General features: G+C 37.8%; 1 protein-coding gene across 1 annotated transcript; it reads right to left on the bottom strand.

The window, feature by feature from the left end:
• Positions 1–427: 427 nt before the first annotated feature.
• LOC112129927 (histone-lysine N-methyltransferase 2C-like) lies at positions 428–17,474 on the bottom strand. The gene is made up of 4 exons (XM_024235942.2): positions 17,414–17,474; positions 15,936–16,148; positions 2,611–2,739; positions 428–542 (listed from the first exon to the last, which is right to left on the bottom strand). The coding sequence occupies exons 2-3, from the start codon at positions 16,096–16,098 to the stop codon at positions 2,618–2,620; spliced, it is 285 nt and encodes a 94-aa protein (XP_024091710.2). The 5' UTR covers positions 16,099–16,148; positions 17,414–17,474; the 3' UTR covers positions 428–542; positions 2,611–2,617.
• Positions 17,475–18,660: the final 1,186 nt, after the last annotated feature.

Below are 18,660 nucleotides of genomic sequence, written 5' to 3'. Positions count from 1 at the left end.
GAATTTCAAATTATATGATAAGTAGCTAAGGCAATCAAAGAAAGGCTTTGGAGATGACCAGAAAGTACCTTATGTAACTAAGTTATTCAGTCCCTAAACCATTTATATTTAAATATAGAAAATATATTTAATAATTTGATACAGGAAAAAAGAGCTTGTCAAAAAATCTCAAAAGAATAAAGTCTATTGGATTTAAACCATTTCCTTATAAAACCTGATTGCTGTATTACAGATATGAACTCTATACGCACTCAAATCCTTTCATCAATAAAAGGCAATAAGACTCTTATTGAGTAACAATAAGAGGCAATAAGGCTCTTATTGACTGTAACATTATTTAGGATAGTTCTTTCCAATAGAAATATCAAGACCAAGGGGTTACATAAAAAAAAAAAAAAAGATTTTTTAAGTCAGTACTATACCATCATCTCTGCAAGGTAACTGCTCAGAAATAGAGCCTGAGGAATCTTTTCTGATCACAAATCTTTTGGTTTTCCCTTGCCCAGTTCGACTTCTTTGCCGCACCATAAATCCACCAATACCTATCCCAAAAAGAAATTGGGTAAACTGATAAATAATTTCTCCCTACGTTTCCACAGTACACAGGATAAAATTGCTTTATCTTGAATAGTAAGTCATTTTCCAAAATTATATCTGTGCTAATCTAAATCAAAAACCTGATTTTTAGGTAAAATAGAAGTTAAAAACAACCAAAAAAAAAGGCAAAGCCACTGTTATCACTTATCAAACAGAATACAAAAAGACCTGTGTGCACTTCCTCTTCTAAACAGTATCAGTGTAAATATCAAACACTAAATTACGCTGGCTTATCTATTTGACAAATATTAGTGCCTCATACATCAAGTAACAGTCATGCACTGCAGAATGATGTTGGTCAACAAAGGGCTGCATGTTAAGGCAGTGGTCCCATAAGATTATAATGGAGCTGAAAAATTCCCACCACATACAGACGTCACCATAGTTATAACACCGTAGCACAATTACCTTATTTTTTTAAATGAATTTAGAGTACCATACAGCCTAAGTGTGTAGTAAGCTACACCATCTAGGTCTGTGGAAGTGCACTCTATGATGTTCACACGAGGATGAAAATGCCTAATGATGTATTTCCCTGAACTTAAGTGTTGGATGACTGTGTCTGTATATTAACCGGCTAACTGGTACATTAGCTGGAGGATAGAAGACACAAACTACCTAGATGACACAAATATTCTTTGACTGATATGATTTCAGGGGGACGGTGTCTGGTACTCCAAGGTATGAGGGCATTTATACATGGGACACATAGAGCCCTGTGGTTAAGAGCATGGAATCTGGAGTCAGACTATGTAATTCTGCTTACTCACTAAATACTTCTCAATGCCTCAGTTCTTTCACTGGTTAAAAATGGGGGTAAGGCAAAGCAGCTTCTCATACATATGTTAAAAGGACAAATAACATAAGTGAAGTGCTTAGAATAGAGGTCTGGTACACAGTCAACACTATAAGCTTTTGTGAAATGATATCGCTGTCTAGCAATTTACTCAGTGACCTAATGGGTCCCCCAGTTAGAGGGTTGACTTCCATGTGAGGCAGAGGAAAAGAAAAAAAACAGTAAATACAAGTTCCTGGAAGAAATCTGCAATGTCTAAAAAAGCACACTTATAAGCCTCATGATTAGGAAGAAATGAAATCATTTTCATAAAATGATTTAGAAGCAACTCATCTTAGGTCCTTATTATAGATATGACCTATTTAAAAGACAGGTTATCTTTTAAGGTCTCATGGAATACGAATGAAGTAAGAAAGTTCTTCCTTACATATCAAAAGGGATTTAGATCACTCTTAACAATAAAATATAAGCAATAAAAAGCATAAAGATTGTACGAATCCAATTTAAAACCTCATTGGTAAACAGACATTAATAAACTGCCTGAGGAAAGCCCACTCAACACGTGTGAAAAGCGGAAAAAAAATTTTAAAAATAAATACATAAAAGCCTACAACTTCTGTATTGTGACAATTTTAATAATTTTTTCCAATAAGGCAAGTAAAACTGACAAGCAAGACCGCTTTTCTCTCCACTCCAGAGGCAGATAAGAAATGAGTGTTTAATCAGTCATGGTTTTTAACTGGGCTATAAATTCTAGGAGCCATAATAACTCTGTCTTGTGCCCCTTCACACTGTATACTTACTGGCACTCCTGCACAAACACTGAAATAAGTTTTTTCAAAAAAAGATATTAGAAAGTGAATACTGAAAATTAAAAGTGTTACAGAAGTACACATCCAGAGGAGCTATATAAATGGCCTTCAAAGTCCAAGTATGAACAAAAGCCAATCTAGTAAAGCATTTAACAAAATGGTTAACATTTCGGATAAGGCATTCAATAATGATTCATTGTGAAGTATTCACATATTCAAAATAAAGAACTCTAGAGCTAAAAAGTCGTATTCAAATAGGTTAGTTCTTTAATTTATGTGCACATATTTTTGTTTAGACAGTTCTTAATCCTGAATATTTAATTTTAATTGAAGTCTTCAGTGTTGTATTTTTCTTTAATTAACCAAGTGTTGATGATATTGAAATGTCTACCTCAGGCACTATACCTGGTCTCTATGGTTTCCTTTTTCTCTTTTTCACACCATCTGTTCCTTCCACTCCCTTAGTTTCACCATCCACAGCTTCCCGCTCAGGACTAGATTCTGGTTTTCCATCACAATCCATAAGTTCTCCTTCTGGAAAAAAGTAAATGTATACACAAAACTGGAAAAACCTATCAAATATATAATCCCTACATAATGGGGAATAAAAAGTAGGGTTGTTGCTGAGCCATTTTAATTGTACATCCCTGTTGGTAGGGAAAGTATGAAAGGAGACAGAAGAAGCCCCAAATGGTTGTAGAAATTGTGCTGCTTAGTGCAGTGTTCCCATGAAATAAAACATAAGCGGAGAAGGGGAACACAGAACTCAGAGTTCTGTTAAGTGCAATCCATTTGCACTTAACAAATTCACTTGCTTTTAATTATGTCCTCAGGTCCAGGTCTCTAGACTAGAACTCTCTTCTGAGCTTCAACCACAGCTATAATTGAATACTACCTAGTTACTGAAAACTCTATATCCAAAATGAACTACTAATTTAAAATAAACTTTCTCCTTTTTCCCATGTTACCTATCATCATTAAAAGGCATGGAAATGTAACCTGGAGAAGACAGAGGCCTGGAACACTACCTTAATCATTCCTAATCTCTTTCCTCCTACAACCAAGACTCCTCAATACCTCTGAAATGCATTTTATCACTCTCTACTACCATCTTAGTCCAACCTCAGATGACTCACTGTTAATACAACATGCTCCTATCTAGTTCCCCACCTCAAAGCTTACCTCTCTCCAATCAGTTCTTTAAATTACTGCATAAATGATCTTTCTATAAATATGTATCAATTTTCTGCTTAAAATCCTTTCAAGTCTTCCCAATGCCCTCAAAATAAACTTCAAATTGCAAGGCCCATTCCAACAGTCTCTTGTAAACTTTCCAGCTTCATCTCACTCCCACCAGTGAACTATACTCAGTTCTTTGAATGTACCAAGCTCTTTCTTCCACTATCTTCCCCAATTTCTGCCTTCTACCTAACTTATGTTTCAGGATTTATTCTAAACTTCACTGTATTAAAGAATTCCTGATATTTAGATAAGATTATGTCAAACAGTTGTATGCTCCTATGTATGAATGTCATGCTTCATTTTTATTGGTTCTTTAAAATCTGTGTCCCTGCTAGACTATATTCTCCATGAGAACAGGTACACAGATTTTCTTAGTAACAGATGTATTGTTAGTAGGATACCTAATACATGCACAATAAATACTTCACTGAATGGGGTAAATAGAATGCTTAGAGAATGCTATTTTAGAGAATGCTATTTTAACACTATGGTAATCAAACTTTTCCAAGTTATATATGCTTTACATTGTATTACAGGAAAAAGACATGTTTATCAAATACATTTTAAAATCAAGTTGTTAACTCCTTCAATATTCTCAGTATTAGAGATAACATATTTCTGTAATGGCATGAACGGGGTATTTGTCTTTTGTTTTTCATTATATTTGGTCTATATCTGAGGCCAACTCCATAACAATCTGATAATGGTTATGGACTTATGACTAAACCATGAAAAGAAAAGTTTATAGGCCAGGCACGGTGGCTCATGCCCATAATCCCAGCACTTTGGGAGGCCAAAGCAGGTGGATCACTCGAGGTCAGGAGTTCCGTACCAGCTTGACCAACATGGTGAGTCTCTACTAAAAATACAAAATTATCTGGGCGTGGTGGTACACGCCTAAAATCCCAGCTATTCAGGAGGCCGAGGCAGGAGAATTGCTTGAACCCAGGAAGTGGAGGTTTCAGTGAGCCGAGATCGTGCCATTGCACTCCAGCCTGAGCAACAAGAGTGAAATTCCATCTCTCAAAAAAAAAAAAAAAAAAAAAAAAAAGCCGGGCGTGGTGGCTCACGCCTGTAATCCCAACACTTTGGGAGGCCGAGGCAGGCGGATCACAATGTCAGGAGATTGAGACCATCCTGGCTAACACGGTGAAACCCCGTCTCTACTAAAAATACAAAAAGTTGGCCAGGTGAGGTGGCTGGTGCCTGTAGTCCCAGCTATGCGGGAGGCTGAGGCAGGAGCATGGCGTGAACCTGGGAGGCGGAGCTTGCAGTGAGCCCAGTTGGCACCACTACACTCCAGCCTGGGCGACAGCGAGACTCCGTCTCAAAAAAAAAAGAAAAGAAAAGAAAAAAGAAAATTACTGAAAAAAACAAGCACCAAAGATGACAATACCAATTGTTTACCTTCAAATAAACCCACCTAAAAGTTAATGACAGGGAATTTTGGGTTAAGGTGGCAGACTAAATTCATACATTAAAATTACATTCTCCTGAAACCCTACTAAAAACACACTCAATCTATTTTTAAAAGATAAAATCAAGCTGTGGCATGGTGGCATGCCTGTAATCCCAGCTATTTGGGAGGCTGAGGTGGGAGAAGAGAATTGCTTGAGCCCAGAAGGTTGAGGCTACAGTTAGTTATGATCACACTACTGCATTCCAGCCTGGACAAGAGAGAAAGACCCAATCTCCTTAAAAAAAAAAAAAAAAAAAAAAAAAAAGACAATAGGAAAGGAGAAAAACAACTTAACAAAGGCAAATTCTCAGTTGAGAGCAGAAAGAACTGAAAAAAAGAATCCAGTTTATAACAATCCTCAGAAGGCTGAGAAACTAGGAAAACTGGCCACCTTTGGAAATAAGTGGGAGAAAACCGAAGCAACAAGAGATTTAATTATCTGCAGAAGTCATACTCCCTACACCTGCTTCCTAGGTTTACACACTGAGAAGCTGCTACTCTCATTTGTGGGATGCAGGATTCCTAGGTGACCTTAAATGGAACAATGGGATGAAGATTGAAAATAGGACCAAGAAAATACGGGCATACCAAATGTGGACAACCCCATCCTGCTCCCGCTGCCGGACCCCACATGTTTCCCCACTGAATTCTCAGAAAGCTAGCAGCCAGATCTCTAGCCTCCAAGTATGAGGTTTGAAAAGACTGTTGTGGGGAACCTGATCAGTTCAAGAAGAACATCTAAAGATACTGAAACCAGAGGGTTCACCAAATGGTCAGCACAAATCACCCCAATAAACTTACAAATCGAGAAGCACCATCACATACTCAAAGCTTTCTAATCAACTACTTAATTCCTTTTTTTAAAAATAAAAATACTATCTATCCAGTCTCCATCTTTAGTTCTTCACTTTTAATCATGCATGTACCATAAAGATTATCTGACGATGGTCTATAACAAGCTTGTCCAACCTGCAGCCAAGATGCTTTAAATGCAGCCCAACACAAATTCATGAACTTTCATAAAACAATATGAGACTTTTTATGAGGTTTTTTTTTTTTTTAAAAAAAAGCTCATCAGCTATCATTAGTGTATTTTATGTGTGGCCCAAGACAACGCTTCTTCCAATGTAGGCCATGGAAGCCAGAAGATCTGCAACACCCCTGATCTGTAACATAAAAGACAGAGACCTGAGAACATAAAAGACAATTTGGAATTAACAGACTAAGTAGGAAAAAAAAAATCTTAAAAAAGATTAAAATCCTCTGAGGGATAATATAAGATACCCATGAGGCAAGAATAGGATGCTACAAAAGAAACATTCAAAGGGAAGAAGGAAAGCTCTTGAAATAACTGAAATAAAAACAAAACTCAGCAGAGGAAGATAAAATAAGGACATGAATTGGAAAGAAGCAGAGAAAAACTGAGTATGTTTCACATCTGAAAAGCAGAATTCTGGAAAAAGAGAGGGAATTGTTATCAATAATATAGTTCAAGAACATTTCCTACCACTGAAGGATATAAGATAGCAGACTGAAAGAGACCACTCAGTGCCTAACAAAACAGATTTTAAAAATCAAAAATAGACAAAAACAGATGTTATCCTCATCAAATTTTAGAACACTGAGGACAAAGAATTTCCTAAAATCTTAACAGCTTCCAAGAAAATACAGGTCACATAGAAAGAACCGAGTTCCTCATATAACTAGAAACTAAAAGACAGTGGATCAATTGACTAAAAATGATAAATGAAAATGTATTTCCAACCTGGAAAAGATGAGTCAGGTAGGAAAGTAAAATAATGACATTTTCAGAAGTATATAATGCTCAAAACTTACCTTCCACACATTCTCTGTCAGGGAGCTATGGAAGAAACGTTCCACCCAAATTGAGGGAAGAAATAAAGAGAAATTCATGAAATTGCAGAAAACACATGTAACACAGGAGAGAACAGAAGATGATCTCCAGGATGATGAAGAGGAAATCCCCAAATTAATCATATGTAATGGTTTGTGGCCAAGGATAGCACTGGATCTAGTACAAAGACCACCTTTCACCTGAAACAATGCACACAAGGACAGTAAAAACCAAGAGAGCACTTTTATTGATGAGGTTCATAGTGACACCAGTAAGCATACATGTTGAGACAAATGGCATAAAGTAGCACATACAGTGCCCTAACACAAGTGGTATCACTGTAGGCTAAAGTCTCTTCTAACCAACATCTTCACAAGGGCCTTCTGATTTCCCACAGGCTGAAATAAAGAAAAAGACCGTATCGGCCAGGCACGGTGGCTCATGCCTGTAATCCCAGCACCCTGGGAGGCTGAGGCGGGCAGATCACGAGGTCAGGAGATAGAGACCATCCTGGCTAACACGGTGAAAACCCGTCTCTACTAAAAATACAAAAAATTAGCCGGGTGTGGTGGTAGGCGCCTGTAGTCCCAGCTACTCCAGAGGCTGAGGCAAGACAATGGCGTGAACCTGGGAGGCAGAGCTTGCAGTGAGCCGAGATTGCGCCACTGCACTCCATCCTGGGTGACAAAGCAAGACTCCGTCGAAAGAAATGAAGAAAACAGAAGAGATGAGACGAGGACAGAAAGAAAGACAGACAGAAAGACAGACAGAAAGAAAAGAAAAGAAAAGAAAAAAAAGAAAAAAGACCATATCACCCAAATATGAGAAATTCTCCCATATATACATACTTGTATCTAGATGACTGATCTCTGGAAAGTTATAAGAAAACACTGGTTCTTTCCAAGGAAGGGATGGCCAAAAGGTAGGCTAACTTAACATTGTTCACTCTTTTTAAGACCTTTGTATTTCTTGTATCATGCACAGGTATTGCCTATTCAAAAACAAACCTACAACAGGGAAAGACTGAAAGTTTTTCTTCAATATCTGCTACAAGGCAAGGATGCCTACTCTTAACATTTATATTCAACATAGTCCTAGCCAGAGCAATCACATAAGAAAAGGAAATAAAAGGCATCAGCAGAAAAAAGGGGGTAAAATTATCCCTGTGTGCAGATGACATGATCCTGTATGTAGAAACCCCTAAAAATTCCACAGTTACTAGAATAAATGAATTCGGTCAAGTAGCAGGATACAAAATCAATATACAAAAATCAGATGCATTTCTTTATACAAATAATGATCTGAAAAAAAACAAGAAAACATTTCCACTTAAAATAACATCAAAAAGAATAAAACACTGAGGAACAAATTTAATGAAGGAAGTGAAAGCTTTATATACTAAACACTATAAAATATTGACAAAATAAACTGAAGACACACAGCCGGGCATGGTGGCTCATGCCTGTAATCCCAGCACTTTGGGAGGCCAAGGCAGGTAAATCACCTGAAGTCAGGAATTCAAGACCAGCCTGGCCAACATGGCGAAACCCTGTCTCTACTAAAAATACAAAAATTGGCCAGGCGGGCATGGTGGCAGGCACCTGTAATCCCAGCTACCTGGGGGGCTGAGGCAGCAGAATTGCTTGAACCCAGGAGGAGGCAGAGGTTGCAGTGAGCTGAGATCACACCACTGCACTTCTGCCTGGGCAACAGAGCGTGACTCTGTCTCAAAAAACAGAAAAAAACTAAAGACACAAATAAATATAACGATATCCCCATGTTTGTGGAATGGAAGAATATTGTTAAAATGTCCATACTATCCAAAGTGATCTACAGATTCAATGCAATCCCTATCAAATTTCCAAAGGCATTTTTCACAAAAATAGAAAACACAATTCTAAAATTTGTATTAAATCATAAAAGACCCTGAATAGCCAAAAGAATCTTGAGAAAGAAAAACAAAGTAGAAGGTATCACACTACCTGATTTCAAGTTATATTACAAAGTGACAGTTATCAAAACAGTATGGTACTGGCATAAAAACAGACACATGGATCAATGGAACTGAATACAGAGTCCAAAAATAAACCCAAGCATATATTATGAGCTAATTTTTGACAAGTCCCATAAGATACAATAGGGAAAAGATGGTGTCTTCAGTAAGTAGTGGTAGGAAAACTAGATATCTATATGCAAAAGAATGAAACTGGACCTGATGCCTATCTTACACATCATACATAAAAAGCAACTCAAAATAGATTAAATACCTAACACCTGAAACCATAAAACTCCTAGAAGGAAATATAGGAGAAAAACTCCTTGATATCCTCCTTGACAATGATTTTTTGGATATCACACCAAAAGCTCAGGTAGCAAAAGCAAAAATAAGCAAGTGGGACTACAAGCAAACAAGCTTCTGCATAGCAATTAAAAAAAAAAAAACAAAAATAAAACAGGGGGTAAAAAGGTAGCACAGGGATTAGGGGAAAATATTGGCAAACCACACATCTGATAAGGGGTTAAAATCCAAAACGTATAAGGAACTCACACAACTCAGTAGCAAAAAAAACCCCAAATAACTGGATTTTAAAATAGGCAAGGACCTGAATAGCCATTTTTCCAAAGTCACACAAATGGTCAAATGGTATATGAAAAGATGCTCAACTTCATAATCATGAGGAAAATGAAAATTAAAACCACAATACATATCATCTCATGTCTCTTAGAATGACTATTATCAAAAAGGCAAAGACATAAGTGTTGGTGAGGATGTGTAGAAAACGAAACCTTTGTACATGGTTGATAGGAATGTAAATTAGTATAGCCATTATTGAAAACAGTATACAGTTTCCTTAAAAAAAATACAACTACCATAAGATCCAACAATGCCTCTGCTGGGCATATATTCAAAGGTAATAAAATCAACATCTGAGAGAGACGTCTGCACTCCCACATTCATGGCGGCATTACTCCCAATAGCCAAGATACGGAAACAAACTAAGTGTCCTAATGGACAATTTACTTACCCATTCAAGGACAGATGAATGGATAAAGAAATTGTGACGTGTCTATATACATATATTAAGTCTTCCCTTAATGTCATCAATGGGTTCTTGGGAACTGAGACGTTAAGCTAAATGAACATACAGCAGGTCCTCAAGTAACACTGTTTCCTTCAATCTAATTTTGGCATAATGCAAAATGAAAAAAAAAATCAGTTTTGTCATACTTTTTTTCCCCTCTTAACCACAGTTTCTAAGAACTTACTGATGACAATGAGGACTTTATACAATGGAATAGTTAGCTTTAAGAAAGGAGATACTGCCATTTGTGACAACATGGATGAACCGGGAGGAAAGTATGCTAAATAAAGTAAGCCAGACACAGAAAAATACGTATGATCTCACTTAATAAGCAAAATGGGAGGCAGTGGGGTGAGAAGCTGAATGTATAGAGAGTAGAATGGTGGTTATCAAGGGTCTGGAGGTAGGGGATGGGTGGGATGGGCAGAAGTAGGTCGGAGGGTACAAATCTGCAGTTAGGTAAGATGAATAATTCTAGAGATCAAATTAATACACAGCATGAGAACCATAGTTAATAATATTGTGTACTGAAAATTTGCTGAAAGAGATTTTAGGTGTACACATACAGAGAGTAACTATGGAAGGTGAAGGATACAGACATTTGTTTGACCATAGTAATCATTTCACTATGTATACAAAGCATGTTGTATACCTCAGATATGTATAATAAAAAAAAAAAAACTGTATCCTACCTGCCAAAAACAGTTTCAAATGCATTATGTCTTTGGATTTAGCAAGGAATTCACCTTTGCAGGCCCACTTACATACAACATTATAAATATACCAGGTGATTCATTTTACTATTCACAGTAAAAGATTGAAAGAAGGCCGGGCGCGGTGGCTCATGCCTGTAATCCCAGCACTTTGGGAGGCTGAGGCGGGCAGATCACAAGGTCAGGAGATTGAGACCATCCTGGCTAACATGGTGAAACCCCGTCTCTACTAAAAATACAAAAAAATTAGCCGGGCGTGGTGGCGGGCGCCTGTAGTCCCAGCTACTCGGGAGGCTGAGGCAGGAGAATGGCGTGAACCCAGGAAGCGGAGCTTGCAGTGAGCGAAGATCGTGCCACTGCACTCCAGCCTGGGTGACAGAGTGAGACTCTGTCTCAAAAAAAAAAAAAAAAAGATTGAAAGAAACCCAAAGGTCTATCAACAGGGGAAGGAACAGGTAAATTAAATTGCTTATATTTCCATACAAAGGAATACTTGCAGCCATAAAAAAATGAAGGACAGTAAAAAGTAGTAAGACAAAAGGAACAAAATATATATATACACACACACACACACACACACACAAAATATATATATATATACACACACACATTTCCTTGTACATGCGTAAAACACATCTGGAAGGTTACACAAGAAACCTCTGAGGTTTCTGGAGATGTAAACTGGGGGCATGAAGGCAGGAGAAAGGGAGAGACTTCACTGTTTACCTTTTTATTATTTTCCAATTTTAAATCATTTGAATGTATAACTTGTCTAAAAATCAAGTTTTAAAAGTCGAGGGAATTAACATTACAGAAAGTAACAAACCTCAAGGAAGCAGCCAGCTTCACCAGATGGATAGTCTACCTCACTCTTCCCACTCTCCAGTAGTTACTGAATGCCAGTCCCCTCCCTCCATTCAGTCTGCCCCACCGGCTGGCCTTCTAGAGCCTCAGGGCAGTCCTATTCCCACACCTCCCAACACACCCATACACTGTGATGGTCGATCTGGGACCACCAGTTGAGAGGAAACGTGTTGTGTTTCCACTCTTGAGAAAAACAGAGTGTTATTTTATTGAGGTTTGGGATTTTTTTCTTGCATTAACAGGGTTTCTAGATCCCAGTAGGTGAATGAGAAAGAAGTATGCTTTTATTGCATAAGGAATTTGTTTCTGATACACCAAAGTGGTGATGTATGACTTTTCTTAAAGAAGTGGTTATTAGAAGAGTTAAAAATCAATAGAAACAAAAAGTCATAGGTACTGTTCCAATACTCCAGGAACATCACAGTTTGGATTCTGTAGATGTGTGTAATATAATGTGTAATGTTACATTCTGACAACCTCAAGTTGAAAACTGCACAGCTGAAGATCACTTATAGTCAATAATACTTTTCAAACTTTAATTTTAAATTCATCAAGTCTCTCCCTAATGTATTGTACTTTTTAATAAAGGAAACTGTCAGATATGCTATAATACAGAGGAAAACATTTATATACTCTTTCATTACAATTTTTCCACAACTTCCAAAATGAAGAAAAAGACATGGAAACATTAAGTTCAGAGAATAATTGTGGCAGACAATGCCCTCATCCTAGAAGTTCAATTACCCCAACACAGGCATAATTTCGTACTAACTCAAAAGGAACTGAATTCACATATAAAGACAAGCGTGGGATTCTGTTGAGTTCTGTTGGATGCAGAACACAATTGCTCAAGCACAGGTTGGGCACTTGTATTCTAATAGCTCACGGTTACTGAGCACTCCATGTGTGGGAAGAGCCAATGCTGGGTGCCTGGCATGCATCCTTGCACTTCATCAGCACAACTATCCTATGGGCTCATCCTGGTTCACCTATTTTATAAATGAGAACACTAGCATCAGAGAAGTTAAAAAATTTGCCTAAAAACATCCAGAGTAGGTTTCATCATTGCCCACTGCTTTATAATGCTTTCCCAAGGGTACTGAGACATTATCAAAACACGTTAGTGAAACAGTCTAAAACATCACAAATTTTAGGTTTAATACAAAATACCCAGAAAAGGGCAGTGTTATTAGAAATCTCAGCATAATGTAATAATAAGAACTTATGATGATTGTATTCTTTTCCTATTTTTCTCCTGTACAGGCATATGAAATACCATAAAACTTATTTTAGGGGTGTGTGTGTACATGTAGTTTCAGGATAATATAGTAATCTAAAACATTTTTAATATGGCAAAGTGTGGCAATACTAAATTTTTAAAAGGGATTTTTATTTAGCAAACAGAAAGCAAAAATGTTGTCCAAGTAACATGCATTTATTTTATCCCTAGGAACATACCTTTCCTTCTGCAAAGGATGTGAGATCCTGGCATGTAAATGAACATGGGGGACTAGTCATGAATATATTGTATATTCAATTCCTTAAATTCTAAAATTGTCTTAGCATTTAACATCCAACACACTAAAAAATCTTTTTTCATATTCAATAAAAATAAGGACAAAATCAGTAAATTCAGATGGGCTATTTTATCACATAAATTTTTAAAAAGCAAGAGTAATTTTTCAACTGATTTTATTTTACCCTGATACGAGTCAATGAGAAAATATGAAATTGAAACATATCACCATTTCTCAGTGTTTACAAGTGGTAGTAACGAGGAAAACCTTCCAAGGTCTTTTGTGTTGTTTTTAAAAGGTGTTATAATTTCATAATTTGGGAAACAATGTGTACTATTATCAAGAAACCTTTCATATTTTGTGAAATGGAGCACTTCCCAAATTTAAGAGACTATGGAAACCTTTTTCAGACATTTTTTAACATCCTCAGAAATGGAAATTCCTATTAAAGCTGATCTGATCAATTCCTCCTAAGTATATGGACTACTTCTTTGCAAACTCCAAGCCCCCAAATCAAATTACCTGTTCAATTGTATCTGAAAATCAGTTACATACAAGCATCAGAAAGTGTTTCTCCCAGCAACATAGACCCAAAACACACTACAAAACAAAAATTATCAAGAACATACAAAAGACATATCTTTTCATTTATTTATTTATTTTTTGAGATGGAGTCTCACTCTGTCACCAGGCTGGAGTGCAGTGGCTCGATCTTGGCTCACTGCAACCTCTGCCTCCTGGGTTCAAGCAATCCTCTACCTCTGCCTCCCGAATAGCTGGGATTACAGGTGCCTGCCACCACGCCCAGCTAATTTTCGTATTTTTAGTAGAGATGAGGTTTCACCATGTTGGCCAGGATGGTCTTGATCTCCTGACCTCAGGTGATCCAACTGTCTTGGCCTCCCAAAATGCTAGGATTACAGGCATGAGCCACTGAGCCTGGCCACAAAAGACATACCTTTTCAAAGCCACAATTACCTCTCACCTGGACCATTGTTTCTCACTGATCTACCTGTCATAACTCTTGCACCTAATCATCTACTTATATCATAGGAGAGTGTTCCTCTTAAAATATAAATAAGATCATGGTGTTCTTCTTTTCAGGAACATTCAATGGCCTCCCATTCCATTGCTATTAAGCACAAACTACTGACACATCACCTTATGGTTGTGTGAGATATACTGAGCCGTCCTTCTTGTCCTCACATCTCTAATCTTCTCACCTTCTGACTGTCCCCTCTGCTCACTCTGTTGGTCTCCGCAACACTCTTCAAACATGCTCAGCACACTCTCACCCAGAGCCTTTACACTGGCTTCCTCACTGTCTGGGATGCTCTTCTCTCAGGTAATCAAGTGGCTCACTCACTCACCTCTTTAAAATCTGTGCTCAAATACTGCTTTCTGTTTATATGGACCCTAAACACCCGTCTGTACTTCCAATTCCTTTTTTTTTTTTTTGGAGACAGAGCCTTGCTCTGTCACCCATGCTGGAGTACAGTGGTGCAATCTCGGCTCACTGTAACCTCCACCTCCCAGGTTCAAGCAATTCTCCTGCCTTGGCCTCCTGAGTAGCTGGGATTACAGGTGTATGCCACTGAGCCCAGCTAATTTTTATATTTTTAGCAGAGAACGGGTTTCACCATGTTGGCCAGTCTGGTCTCGAACTCCTGACCTCAAGTGTTCTACCTACCTCGGCCTCCCAAAGTGCTGAGATTACAGGCATGAGCCACTGTGCCTGGCTAGGCAATTCCTCTTTATCAAACTTTATTTTTACCATGGGACTTGCCAAACACATTATAATTAACTGATTTTTTTAAAGAGTTGGGTTACCTAACATTAAAATATAAACTCTATGCAGAGAATTCTACCTGCTTTGTATACTGATATGATTTCCAACATCTGACATACAGTAGGTATTCAATAAATTCTATTGTCTCAAAGCCAGCTGCAGTGGCGCATGCCTGTAGCACCTGCTACTTGAGAGGCTGAGGCAGGAGGATCACTTGAGCCCAGGAGTTGGAAACCAGCCTGGGCAACGTAACAAGACACTGCCCCTTAAAAAAAAAACAACAACTATGAAATAAAATATAATGGAACAGAAATAATTATCACTTCATTTCTGAATCAGTTGAAAATAAATAACCGCCTCAAAAATGAGCAAATCTACAGTAATTCTCTTTAACTCATATTGGATTTTAGGTTACTGTTAAAATATTTTGCTATCTCAAGAATTCAGCAGGCTGAGCAGAGCAGATGGCTTGAGCCCAGGAGTTCAAGACCAGTCTGGGCAACATGGCAAAACCCCATCTCTACAAAAAAAAAACATATAAAAATTAGCCAGGCGTGGTGGCCCACATCCATGGTCCCAGCTACTCAGAAGGCTGAGGTAGGAGGGTCGCAGGTTGCAACCCAGGAGGCAGAGGTTGTAGTAAGCCAAGATCGTGCCACTGCACTCTAACCTGGGCAACAGAGCAAGACCTTGTCTCCCAACCAAAAAAAAAAGAATTCAGCTAGAAAAACCTTATATTTACTTTGATCAAGAAAACGTTTACAAACCAATACTTTAAAATGCACACTGGTGAATATGAAGTTATACCTGAAGTAATATTAAATGACAGCTTTTCCATTTCTAGAATGTATGCATCAACTACCTTAACTTAAACATGCTATTATCCAAGCTCACAGTATCTGAGAAGGTTTATGTCGTTATCTAGCAAACTAAAGTCAAGCCCTCTGTATTTCCCCACCTGTGATCTTCAAAGATATGGCGCTCCTTGAGATTTCTGTAAGGTAGGTCTGTTCTAAAATGTGTGAAAGGAAGAGAACCTGAAAAGGCAAGGTCTAGAAGATCACTCCTTTGGAAATAGCAAGGGTCACATCAGGGGTTATCTAAGTCATTGTGATTTACCCTTTGGTAAATCATACACATATTTCAAAAGTTACTTCATATGCTTTAATTCTTGCACACATATTTCATGGAAAATAAATTAGTATTACCTCGACTATCATCCATTTCACCATCCCTTGAATGCTCTGACTGGATGTCTGGAGGGGTCTGAAGGACGGCCACGCTATTCTGATTTATAATCTTCAATTTCAATTTTGGTTTTGACCGTTTTCTTCTTGGAACTGTAACTGTGAGGCTCTGTAACTGAGTCATCCCTGATTCAGTCAAACACACACCATCCTGGGTATAAGTCTTGGGTGGGTCTAAAATTACAAAATCCCAAGAATACAAATTTAAACTTTCATTTTAAATTTGACTGATTACTGTTCCAAAATATCCATGTCAAGGGAATGTGACTGTAGTTCTAGAAAGCAATTACGTATCTATGAAATGCATGAATAATTTACTTCATGATACCCAATAAAAACTAGGAACAATAAGTCAAACTTCCTTGGATTATAGGCAGAAAGGTTGCATGTTTTTAAAAAATGGTCTTCCTGGGCCGGGTGTGGGGGCTCACGCCTGTAATCCCAGCACTTTGGGAGGCCGAGGCGGCAGGCAGATCACGAGGTCAGGAGATCGAGACCATCCTGGTTAACACAGTGAAACCCTGTCTCTTCTAAAAATACAAAAAATTAGCTGGGCGTGGTGGCAGGCACCTGTAATCCCAGCTATGCGGGAGGCTGAGGCAGGAGAATTGCTTGAACCCAGGAGGCAGAGGTTGCAGTGAGCCGAGATCATGCCACTGCACTCCAGCCTGGGCGACAGGATGAGACTCCATCTCAAAAAAGTCTTCCTGGCATTTCTATTTTCGTGTCCCAATAAAAAGAGTTAGAAGCACTGCAACTAAATGCAATGCTCAGCTAATCCACTATGAGCTTTTTCCTAGAAAAGATCAAAAGGCAGGGATCTATTTACATAAGAGAAGAGAGAATACTCCAGAAGCTCATCTGGAAAAATCAGAGTATCAACATAATTACTAATAAAGAGAAGTAATAAATAAGTACAAATCCTGCAGATTTAATTTTAAATGTACAAAACTGTTGTTCCTTACAACAATTCCTGTACTATCCAAATGTTTTTGTATCAGGTGCTATTAAATACAAGTATTCAAAAGAATGACTGTTTAATAAGAATATCATATTAATCACCATACTAGGCTTATTAATTATTTTAAAAATTAAGAGATTGAATTAATTCTAAAAGAAATCTGTTTGCTAACTAGGCCGTATTTTCTGCTAACTGATAATTAAGCACAGTAATATATCAATGAAACCAAAGCAAGTGTGGCATTAATGGTTATTCTAAGAGCCATTATTTTTGTTGCCAACTTGCTGAAATTTATAGGAATACTGCCCCAGTAAAGCTGGATGACATTTTACATATCATTGTGGAAATGATTACCAACATTACGAAATTTGGATAGAACACCCATATGATTGAAGCAGGTTTGACAAGTGGTAAGCCAATTATGTAAAAATTAAGCAAAGTAAATTAATTAAATTAAGTAAAGCATTTCAAATTTTACCTAGCTCTTTTACTTTTGTGACAATTTGTGCTACAAGTGAAGATTCACAGCAGTCTGAAGAAGGCACTGAAATGAAAAAAAAAAATCCAGGTAATTCTTTTCAGAAAAGGTAAAGTGTATTTAAATACTTATATATGATTAAAATTTCTGTTTCTCTACTCATTTTATTAAAATAAATGTTTGAACACTAAAGTTAAAAGTGCTTTTGAAAGCAACAGCAAAACAAGAAGTGATGAAGGAAATACTCAAGTCATGGAGGAAAACCTGGCTAAGAAAGAATCAACATATTGGATTTTGACATATTGTCAATAACTACAAGATCATGCTCCTTGGAAGCAAAATTATAGTTTACATCTAAAATATATGCTTTTTATTGTTTCATGTAAATTGTTTTATAACAAGTTGTGATAAGTCATGTATAACCAAAAATAATATTTTTCATAAAATACTTGTCAAAGTAAGTTTCACAAAGACAAAATAGAGTTGAGCTAAGCTAATTCATTGGTTATGGACAGTAAGGTGCAAGTGAGTGGTACAAGAGTGCAGACTCACAGTTTAAATTAGTAGTATAGTATAGTTTGAAGTCAGGCATGATTGATAAAATCATTGGCCATTGGTAGTTAAGTCAATCTCCAGTTCCTTTTGCCTCCTGGAGTTCAGCAGGTGAGGCTGAAAGTTCCAAGCCTTAAAAAATGTGGTTGGGGCCAGGTGTGGTGGCTCACTCCTGTAATCCTAGCAGTTTGGAAGGCTGAGGCACATGGACCACTTGAGGGCAGGAGTTTCAGACCAGCCTGACCAACATGGTGAAACCCCATTTCTACTAAAAATAACAACAATTAGCTAGGCGTTGTGGCACATCCCTATAATTCCAGCTACTCGGGAGGCTGAGGCAGGAGAATTGCTTGAACCCGGGAGGTGGAGGTTGCAGTGAGCCGAGATTGTGCCATTGCACTCCAGCCTAGGCTACAAGAGCCAAACTCTGTTTTTAAAAAAATGTGGTTGCTTTCTCTGGCAGCTAGTCCTCCTCCTGAAGCAGTCTAGGAGCTTGCAGCCACCCTGTTAGCTCAACAGCATCCCACATGCATTCTTACCATGCTGCAGATCTGAAAGACCTTAGAGGCACTTGTGTCAGGAACCTGGGACTAAGACTAAATATCAAAACAGAAAATGCTGCTATTACCTCTGTCACGAAGGGCTTTATAAGAGCTTTGGAAACTCTATGCCAGGAACCAGGGGCAGAGACCAAA

Source organism: Pongo abelii, chromosome 1 (genome assembly GCF_028885655.2).
Source record: "Pongo abelii isolate AG06213 chromosome 1, NHGRI_mPonAbe1-v2.0_pri, whole genome shotgun sequence".
NCBI lineage: Eukaryota > Metazoa > Chordata > Mammalia > Primates > Hominidae > Pongo > Pongo abelii.
This window is presented reverse-complemented; position numbering and strand designations above follow the sequence as displayed.